At 40.2% G+C, this 11208-nt stretch overlaps 1 protein-coding gene across 2 annotated transcripts; it reads left to right on the forward strand.

Annotated features, from left to right (window-relative positions):
• Positions 1-3735: 3735 nt before the first annotated feature.
• Positions 3736-6940, forward strand: tmem134 (transmembrane protein 134). 2 transcript variants are annotated; one of them, XM_023979742.3, is made up of 8 exons: positions 3736-3911; positions 4615-4880; positions 4998-5065; positions 5267-5353; positions 5510-5586; positions 6024-6068; positions 6193-6246; positions 6579-6940. In XM_023979742.3, exons 2-8 carry the CDS (start codon positions 4668-4670, stop codon positions 6659-6661), a joined length of 627 nt encoding a protein of 208 aa, XP_023835510.1. In that variant the 5' UTR covers positions 3736-3911; positions 4615-4667; the 3' UTR covers positions 6662-6940. The 2 variants fall into 2 exon arrangements, with proteins under 2 accessions (XP_023835510.1, XP_023835511.1); XM_023979743.3 differs by having other exon boundaries at positions 5294-5353.
• The last annotated feature ends 4268 nt before the right edge of the window (positions 6941-11208 follow it).

The following is an 11208-nucleotide window of genomic DNA, read 5'->3' on the forward strand; positions in this document are numbered from 1 at the left end:
CAAATAATTAAAGAGCAGCAGTAAATAACAATAGCGGGGCTATATACAGAGGGTACCGGTACAGAGTCAATGTGTCAATGTGCTGGTGCACCGGAATTGAGGTAATTATGTACAGTGGGGCAAAAAAGTATTTAGTCAGCCACCAATTGTGCAATTTCTCCCACTTAAAAAGACGAGAGAGGCCTGTAATTTTCATCATAGGTACACTTCAACTATGACAGACAAAAACCCATCCAGAAAATCAATTGTAGGATTTTTAATGAATTTATTTGCAAATTATGGTGGAAAATAAGTATTTGGTCAATAACAAAGCAATCATTTCTTGGCTCTCACAGACCTGTAACTTTTCTTTAAAGGTATCTTCCTCTCACTCGTTACCTCGACTGATGTCATGGCATGTTGAACTTGTTATCAGTATAAAGACACCTGTCACAACCTCAAACAGTCACACTCCAATCTCCACTATGGCCAAGACACAAGAAGCTGTCTAAGGCACACAACAAAATTGTAGACCTGCACCAGGCTGGGAAGACTGAATCTGCAATAGGTAAGCAGCTTGGTTTGAAGAAATCAACTGTGGGAGCAATTATTAGGAAATGGAAGACATACAAGACCACTGATAATCTCCCTCGATCTGGGGCTCCACGCAAGATCTCACCCCGGTGGGGTCAAAATTATCACAAGAACGGTGAGCAAAAATCCCAGAACCACACGGGGGGGACTAGTGAATGACCTGGCAGAGAGCTGGGACCACACATAAGCCTACTCATCAGATAAACACACTACCCCGCCAGGGACTCAAATCCTGCAGTGCCAGATATGTCCCCCTGCTTAAGCCAGTACATGGGCCCGTCTGAAGTTTGCTAGAGAGCATTTGGATGATCCAGAAGAAGATTGGGAGAATGTCATATGGTCAGATGAACCAATGAACTTTTTGGGTAAAAACTCAACTCGTCGGTTTGAGGACAAAGAATGCTGGAGTTGCATCCAAAGAACACCGTACTGACTGGAAGCATGGGGTGGAAACATCATGCTTTGGGGCTGTTTTTCTGCAAAGGGACCAGGACGACTGATCCGTGTAAAGGACAGAATGAATGGGGCCATGTATCGTGAGATTTTGAGTGAAACCTCCTTCCATCAGCAAGGGCATTGGAAGATCTTTCAGGTCTTTCAGTATGACAATTATCCCAAACACAACCACCGCCCGGCAACAAAGGAGTGGCTTTGTAAGAAGCATTTCAAGGTCCTGGAGTGGCCTGCCAGTCTCCAGATCTCAACCCCATAGAAATCTTTGGAGGGAGTTGAAAGTCCGTGTTGCCCAGCAACAGCCCCAAAACATCACTGCTCTAGAGGAGATCTGCATGGAGGAATGGGCCAAAAATACCAGCAACAGTGTGTGAACCTTGTGACCTACAGAAAACGTTTGACCTCTGTCATTGCCAACAAAGGGTATTAACAAAGTATTGAGATAAACTTTTGTTATTGACCAAATACTTATTTTCCACCATCATTTGCAAATAAATTCATTAAAAATCCTCAATGGATTTTCTGGATTTGTTTCTCTCATTTTGTCTGTCATTTTTAAGTGTACCATATGATGAAAATTACAGGCCTCTCTCATCTTTTTAAGTGGGAGAACTTCACAATTGGTGGCTGACTAAATAGTTTTTTGCCCCACTGTACATGTAGATGTCAGTTATTAAAGTGACTATGCAAAGATAATAACAGAGAGTAGCAGCAGCGTGGGGGGGATGATTAGCTGTTCAGGAGTTTTATGGCTTGGGGGTAGAAGTTGTTTAGATGCCTCTTGGACATAGACTTGGCGCTCCGTTACCACTTGCCGTGCAGTAGCAGGGAGAACAGTCTATGACTGGGGTGGCTGGAGTCTTTCACAATTTTTAGGGCCTTCCTCTGACACCGACTGGTATAGATGTCCTAGCAGGAAGCTTGGCCCCGGTGATGTACTGTGCCGTACGCAATACCCTTTGTAGTGCCTTGTGGTCAGAGGACGAGCAGTTGCCATACCAGGCGGTGATGCAACTCATCAGGATGCCCTCGATGGTGCAGCTGTAAAACCTTTTGAGGATCTGAGGACCCATGCCAAATCTTTTRAGTCTCCTCAGGGGGAATAGGTTTTGTCTTGCCCTCTTCACGACTGTCTTGMTGTGCTTGGACCATGTTAGTTTGTTGGTGATGTGGACGCCAAGGAACTTGAAGCTGTCAACCTGCTCCACTACAGCCACGTCGATGAGAATGGGGGCGTGCTCGGTCCTCCTTTTCCTCTAGTCCACAATCATCTCCTTTGTCTTGATCACGTTGAGGGCGAGGTTGTTCTCCTTGCACCACACGGTCAGGTCTCTGACCTCCTCCATATAGGCTGTCTCATTGTTGTTGGTGATCAGGCCTACCGCTGTTGTGTCATCAGCAAACGTAATGACGGTGTTGGAGTCATCCCTGGCCGTGCAGTCATGAGTGAATAGTGTTGTACAGGAGGTAACTGAGCACGCACCTCTGAGGGGCCCCCGTGTTGAGGATCAGCATGGCGGATGTGTTGTTACCTACTTTTACCACCTGGAGGCGGCCCGTCAGGAAGTCCAGGATCCAGTTGCAGAGGGAGGTGTTTAGTCCCAGGGTACTTAGCTTAGTGATGAGCTTTGAGGGCACTATGGTGTTGAACACTGAGCTGTAGTCAATGAACAGCATTCTCACATAGGTGTTCCTTTTGTCCAGGTGGGAAAGGGCATTGTGGAGTGCAATAGAGATGGCATCATCTGTGGATCTGTTGGTGTGGTATGAAAATTGGAGTGGGTCTAGGGTTTCTGGGATAATGGTGTTGATGTGAGCCATGGCCAGCCTTTCAAAGCATTCACGGCTACAGATGTGAGTGCTACAGGTCGGTAGTCATTTAGGCAGGTTACCTTAGTGTTCTTGGGCACAGAGACTATGGTGGTCTGCTTGAAACATGTTGGTATTACAGACTCGGACAGGGAGAAGTTGAAAATGTCAGTGAAGACACTTGCCAGTTGGTCAGCGCATGCTTGGAGTACACGTCCTGATAATCCGTCTGGCCCAGGGGCCTGAATGTTGACCTGTATAAAGGTCTTACTCACATTGGCTGCGGAGAGCATGATCACACAGTCGTCCGGAACCGCTGATGGMCTCATGCATGTTTCAGTGTTACTTGCCTCGAAGCGAGCATAGAAGTAATTTAGCTTGTCTGGTAGGCTCACTGGGCAGCTCTCGGCAGTTCTTCCCTTTGTAGTCTGTAGTAGTTTGCAAGCCCTGCCACATCCGACGAGKGTCGGAGCCAGTGTAGTACGATTCGATCTTAGGGCATAATGAATATATTTAAATTGACTGATTTCCTTATGTGAACTGTAACTCAGTAAAATCTTTGAAATTGTTGTATGTTGCATTTATATTTCTGTTCAGTATAGTTTATCTTTGTATTTTTTTATCGTTATGTATATTCATATTGATTAACATTGATAAGGTCAACTTTTTACAAATATGCATCAATATAATATTTCTGTGTGCCGCTTGTTGTTTTGCTATAAACATAACATAACATGAACGAATGAACATGAACAAACATGAACGAATGAAAATGAACATTCGTTTTATTTTATGGATAATTTTTTTTTTTCGTATTAAGTACATGATAAATCGACATTGCAAGGCAGCGATCGATTAGTAGAGCCTTTTCATTTGGGCGTATTAGAATCCGAATACGTTTCACTCAGTCACGTCCAATCGTAAACCGGATGCATAAGGAAAGTTTAAAGTTTTGGGAAGTTTTTGCAGTCAGATTAGTATGACATATTACAAACAAAGGCTTACAGCAAATAATGTAAATATGTGAACATGCACATGGAAACGTGAAATTTAAGTCAAATCGCCTGAAAAAGAGAGTAAGTTTACTCCTTATATAATTTGCTAGCCGTTAGCGGAGCAGTGCAACCAAACAATGTAGACAACCGATAAAGTAGCTATTAAAAGTTGCTTTTAAATGTTTCAAATAATTATCTCATAAAGAGCTTCAGATAATAATGTACGTTGACGTAAACGCATGTGTGTTTATTAGTTAGCAACGCTCTTTGTTGATGTTGTTTCTACCACTTAGCTAACGTTTTTCAACCGGATATTATGCCGCTTAATGTCCTTATCTACGAAAGACGTGTTTGCCAGTCGCAGGGTTAGAGGGTACAGTGGAGATGGAGTTGTAAACAATTTGGTTTATCAAAGATTTACGCAAGATCTGTTCAATTCATATGAATGTTACAAATACGGAAAATAAATAAAGGAAAATAAATAAATAAATATCGCTGAATTTTCTTTGTTGAAAACGACATTAAGCCTTTGGGTTAATCATTAACCCAAAGGCTGGCTGTATGATGTKGATTTCACACATGTCGAACTGCTAACACAAGACGAGTCCACTTAACTATTAGCTTAACTATAGCTRAACTATAGTCCACTTAACTATAGCTATTAGTTTAGCCTAGATCAGAGCCCTATGTTGACATCCACATATATGGCCCTTGGATAGAAAATCTGCTTTTGTACATTTGATTTGATTTCCATTGTTTGCTGAATTTCCCCCTCAACCCACAGTGTATATCAACCAAAGCAGCGGCAAGGTGTGAGAGTATTGGCAAACGCCGGCTATGGAAACGCAGTTCAGCATCGATGACGCGTTTGTGCTGGAGGGAGAGGATGAAGGGGTATCTGATGGAGAGAAGGAAGGATGGAAGGGCCGAGAGAAAGACAGAGAGGGGGGAGAGATGACGTTCGGTACCCTGTCCTTTGCCAAACCCCAGACTCACTCGCCCTCCGCTGTGGCTGGCTCCCCCGACCACAGCAGCAGTCTGAAGTACCAGGTGATGCCCCATCATACACACACATACGTATAGACGTAACACACACACACACACATAGAAGTGATATCAGGGTGTGGTGGTGACCTAACATTTTTCTCTTTCTCTCTGCTCGCACAGAATCTGGAAAATGAAGACGTCTTGGGCAGCAGTGGCAATTCCTCTTTCAATAACTTCTTCAAAATCAGGTTTGCCTTCATTGGCGTGTTGTGATTGCATCTGGCACTGTCTCTTATACACATCTAGATGTGTATAAGAGACAGGGCGTGTTGTGATTGCATCTGGCATTACCTAGATGAGAATGGCACCCTCAAATGTAAATGCGTGTTCCTTATTTTCTATGATATCAAGAAAGATGTTCAACTTTCCCATTTTTTGTCCCCCCTCAGTGATCCTGCGACTCTGTCTTACTGCAGCTCCCAGTGGTCGTTCAGCACTTTGAGRTCTGTCACTCAGCTCTCTGCACACTGCTGCGGGTAATTAACCATGCACGCAAACGCGCACACAAACAGTCATTCACAAGAATGCATTACACTGGACCATGCCCACAKTATCACATAAGATKAAGGATGTACTCACACACACTCTCAAACACCCACAATGACTGAGGAAAACCCTGATGTTTTCCTCAGGTGGACGTCTCACCCTCTGGTGAAGAAGAACAGAAGAGTGGTCCTCGCCTCATTCCTTCTCCTCGTCACTGGAGTCGGTAAGTCACACCATCTCTGCTGAAAGAGAAAACATCAACCGTGATTCTCCTCCAACAGTGTTTTTCGCCAATCCATTCCTGGGCGAACGCGCAAGGTGTGCACATTTTTGTACCAGCCCGGCACTAACACACTTGATTCAACTAACCAAAGGCTTGCTGATACATTGCATCCTGTGTGTTATTACTAGGCTTGGAAAAAAAATGTGCACACAGCCCAGGAATGGGTTGGGAAACACTGCAGTCTGACATTTAGTTTGTGTACGGCGGTTTATATTTTATAGATGTGTCTTGTTTTTTACCACCCATTGTCAGCCATTGTAATGCATTCATGGCACTGAACTTTGCCCCGGAATAACTCCTCTTGTGTTCTCATYTCTATTMTTAGTTYTCTTGAGATATTGCCTTTTCATTCAATTTCCATGTTTTCTTTCTCTCAGCTCTCATTTTCACTGGTGTCGTAATACAATTGAATCCGGATGCAGGTAAAAAAAGAGATTCAGTGAATGTGGGATGTGTTGTCACATATCAGTGAAGATGTCTCTATTCTTGGTCGTTGGTAGTCTTTTACTGTGGGCTTTGACATGGTATCTTTGATGTTTTCCACAGGTGTCTCAAGTGCCATTTTCTTCATCCCTGGATTTCTTCTCTTCATTCCTGGGGGTATATAGTGCTCTTTACCTTGACTTGGTTGTATTGTCAATGTATTTCATGTTTCACATGTCTTTCAGCCTTTTCTCCTGTCTTTTTAATCATAACGTCTGGACAGTGCATGTGGGTGAGAATGTGAACTTAAACAGTCCTGTAATGGTGTGTAGAAGTCCCTATGGTCACAGACTTATCACTGTGTATGTTGAAACAAGTAATCTGCAGATTAAATACACACAGGCATTACAAAAGCTTCACAGTTTACATGTGCATTACTATGGCTTCATATGTTTACTASAGAAATGATTAAAACAGTGTGGTAATTGTTTTCTCTCCTTTTCCCTCAGTGTACCATGTGATTTACATCAGTTGTGCGGTTCGGGGAAGAAGAGGCTTCAAGTTCTTCTACTTGCCCTATTTTGAAAAATGACCCATTGCACTACACCTTTTTTTTGTACAATTTTGAGTATTGTACTTTTTTCAATTATGTAACAAAGATGTTTTTTCTTATTATGTCAAACCTTTTTACCCTGTCTTTATACTGACCACTACTACAAACTCAACCACTTTGTGCCTCGATAAGCTTCTTGCACATCCTGTATGGAAGAGAAGGAGTCTGATTTGCCCTGCCTGTTTGTGTCATGTCTCGTGAGTAAATAGTGACTGTGAAACTACAATAAACCTGTTTTTTTGTATATTACTTTTAAAAGGTCTCCATGAGTCAGTGTTTGTTAYTAGRGCTGGTGTTGSGATAATGCGAAGCGCATGGGGATTTTAGGACAGCTGTGATGCGGTCGGTGCCGAAAGTATTAGGTATTTCTCTCAGATGTGTTTGGTGGGGCCACATACCCAAGATGTTAATGACTGGGATGATGAGTATTTTCGCTCTGCGTGCAAGACTATAAAYTGTTTTGCAGTGTTTTGGCTACTTTTGGAACAAAAAGCATTTGAAAAGCATAATGTTGGTGTGTAGTGATAACTTAGCCACATCAATGTTAGAGAAGAGTGGAGAAAAATAATCAACGGACAATCACATTTTCATGATTGTGGACTTCAGGAAACAGCAGAGGGAGTACCCCCCCCCTATCCACATCGATGGGACAGCAATGGAGAAGGTGGAACGTTTTAATTCCCTCTGTGTACATATCACTGACAAACTGAAATGGTCCACCCACACAGACAGTGTGGTGAAGAAGGCGCAACAGTTTGTCACCTAAAACCCTTACAAACTTTTAGATMCACAATTGAGAGCATCCTGTCGGGCTGTATCACCGCCTGGTACGGCAACTGCACCGCCCACAACCACAGGGCGGTGCGGTCTGCACAACGCATCACTGAGGGCAAACTACCTGCCATCCAGGACACCTACAGCACCCGATGTTACAGGAAGGCCAAAAATATCAAGGACAACAACCACCCAAGCCACTGCTTGTTCACCCCGCTACCATCCAGAAGGCGAGATCAGTACAGGTGCATCAAAGCTGGGACCGAGAGACTGAAAAACAGCTTCTATCTCATGGCTATCAGACTGTTAAACAGCCATCACTAGCACAGTGAGGCTGCTGCCTCCATACAGACTTGTAATCACTGGCCACTTTAATAAATGGAACACTAGTCACTTTAATAATGTTTACATGTCTTGCATTACTCGTCTCATATGTATATACTGTATTCTGTACTATCTATTGCATCTTAGCCTATGCCACTRTGACATTGCTCATCCATATATTTATATATTCTTATTCCATTRCTCAGTTAGATATTTGTTGTGGAATTGTTAGATATTACTTGTTAGATATTGCTGCACTGTCGGAACTAGAAGCACAAGCATTTCGCTATACTCGCAATAACATCTGCTTGCTAACCATGTGTATGTGACCAATACAATTTGATTTGATTTAACTGGTAGAGGGTAATCAAATTTTTATTTAAAAAAATTCTATTCAAAATACAGTTCAACAATTTACATTCTTACATCATACAAAACAGAACGCAGGTATTAACGAGAAAATATTGGAACAAACAAAAAATATAAAAAAATAAACAATTCTAGTGCAATTGTAATCACTCTGAAAAAATCTTATTGTAATGATTTAGGAAAATGTTATTCTTGTTATTGTTCACAAGGGTTAATGTTTTAATAAAATAGTTAAATTCAACCAAATTTTTTTTAAATTTTGGTATAGAATTTTTGAATTTTTGTTTGTGTATGAAGTATTTGGCAACAAGAATAAAAAAATACACAATAATTTCAGTGGTCTTGTTATCATTGCAATAGTAACATATATCTTTCATGTCAAAAACATAGGTAGTGTTCATAATGGTAAATAAGTATTTTGCAAGGTTTTCCCAAAATTCTGACACAAATTTACATTCAAAGAACAAGTGGGACAGATTCTCACCTTTTTCACAGAAAACGCAGATATCATCAATAGCCACACATTTGGATGTCATAGAATTACATGGATATATCTTATGTAAAATTTTGAAGTGCACTTCCTTAACTTTCTTTGGTATACAGTATTTGTAAGGCCTTAACCATGTATTTGTCCAGACAATGTCAGGAATAAGCATGTTCCAGAAAAACTTTCCTCTCGGTGTAAGTTGGTTTWGTGAATGAAGAATTTGTCTAWTWTATTTATTACAACAAGATCTCTCAAGTAAGCCTACACCTTCCAATCTGAGTTCTGGATAAACTTTGTGATCATTACCAAAGCTAAGATGAGTTTTCATTAGTGTAGTTAGACCACTGGGAACGGCTTTGATCACAGAAATAAACTCTCTGAAAGGTATTGGAAACTCTTTCAATGTTATAAATTGTTCATATGTGAGAATATTACCCTTGTTGTCGAAAACATCAAGAACAAAGTCAATATTCCTCTCATGCCAGCTGGGGTAGAACAATGATTTATTCCTTACAGTTATGTCTGAATTATTCCACAAAAGAGCTTTATGTGGGGAGAAATTGTGCAGGATACATATTTTCCAGGCCATTAAAGCTTYTTGGTGAAACCTATCCAATTTAGCAGGTAATCTTTCAGGAATATAATTACATTTCAGTAAATATTGAAGACCTCTCAACTTATTAAACACCATTTTTGGAATTAAATACCATATTGAATCAGTATTGATCAAACATCTTTTCAACCAGTTTATCTTGAAAGTGTTATTTATGTCAACAAAATCCAACTCTTCCAGACCTCCTTCAGCTCTTTTGTTAGAAAGGACTGACTTTTTTAGTTTGTGAGACTTATTTTTCCAGATGAAGTCAAGAAAGGTCTTATTGATCTCTTTACAAGTAGCAGGATTTACACATAACGATAATGAGGGGTACACAAAACGAGACAGTCCCTCTGTCTTGGACAGAAGTACTCTCCCAAGTATAGAAAAATCTCTTTGTAGCCAATTATTGAATATATTTTTGGTTTTCTTAATTTTTGGAGAGAAATTCAAATGTTGTCTGACTAAGTGTTTTTTTGACAGATGTATTCCTAAATATTTAACARAGTCCTTTACAMGAATATTTTCTATTTCTTRATCATCAGAGTCAAATAAACATAAGATTTCACATTTAGAAACATTTAGTTTTAATCCTGATGCAGTAGAAAATGCAGTTATAGCATTAAGGGAATGGGCGACCTGGTCTTTGGTAAGAAAAGTGTAGCATCATCATCCAGTTGGGAAATTTTGATTTCTTTGTTAAAAATGGTTAAGCCATACAAATTTGCATTATTCAGAATATCTAGAGATAGAAGTTCCACAACCAAAATGAATAAAAATGGCGAAATTGGGCATCCCTGTCATACACTTCTGTTGATACTGAATCTTTTGTAAGTATTAAGGTTTAGTAACACAMAACTATTTATATCTTTGTAAAACATGCAAATTACTTTGATAAAATTTTCACCAAATCCKAAAAGTTTAAGAGACCTAAAGAGAAATTCATGTTCAATTGTGTCAAAGGCTTTACAGAAGTCCAAAAATAAGACAACCGCATCTGAGTCAATTGCATCTGAATAATCTATAAGGTCCAAGACTAAACGAATGTTAGAGTTTATGTGACGGCCCTTCATAAATCCTGTTTGAGTCTCATTTATAATGGTATCTATTCCTTTCTTTAATCTTCTGGCATAAACCAGAGCAATCAATTTGTAATCAATATTTAATAAAGTAATTGGTCTCCAATTGTCAATGAGAGAAGGGTCTTTATCGGGCTTCGGAATCAGTGAAACAAGGCCCTGTTTCATAGTGGAGACCATTTCCCCACTTTTGATGCAATCTTGAAACATATTAAAAATCGGGTATTCTAGTAACTCTCAGAACTGTCTATAGAATTCAACTGACAGGCCATCAGGGCCAGGTGATTTCCCTTTTTTCATTGAATTCAGAGCCTCTCTAATTTCTTCAATTGACACAGGTGAATCGCAAACMGAGTGGAAATCATCCTCAATTACAGGGACATAATTCTGAATGTGGCAAATGTAGCTTTCACAACCATCTTCCTGAAATTGAGAGCCGTAAAGGTTTTCATAAAAGGAATTGACAAATGATGATATTGTAATGGTTTCATTGCATAAAACATCGTTAATTTTGAGTGCAGTTATAGATTTTATTTTATAGTTTCTCTTTTCAAGTGCAAAAAAGTAACTAGTGTTTCTTTCCCCCTCTTCAATCCATTTTGKTTTTGACCTTACAAAGGCACCCTTTGCCAGAGCCGTGCATAGCTGTTCTAATTCTAGTTGTAAAGACTTGAARACAGACTCCTCTTCTTCAGATWMWTTATCTTTCTTTAGAAAACTGTCAAGCTTGCTCATTATCTCTTTTTCTCTAAGGTTCTTTAATTGCATCAGCTCTTTGGCGCGTTTAATGGCTACCCCTCTGACTTTATATTTGAAAAATTCCCATCTACTTCCATGACCCAAGTCTTCTCTTGCAAAAATATATTTAGCTAACGATTTGATGTTTTCAATGAGAGTA

The sequence above is a fragment of the Salvelinus sp. IW2-2015 genome, linkage group LG34 (assembly GCF_002910315.2).
Source record: "Salvelinus sp. IW2-2015 linkage group LG34, ASM291031v2, whole genome shotgun sequence".
Taxonomy (NCBI): Eukaryota; Metazoa; Chordata; class Actinopteri; order Salmoniformes; family Salmonidae; genus Salvelinus; species Salvelinus sp. IW2-2015.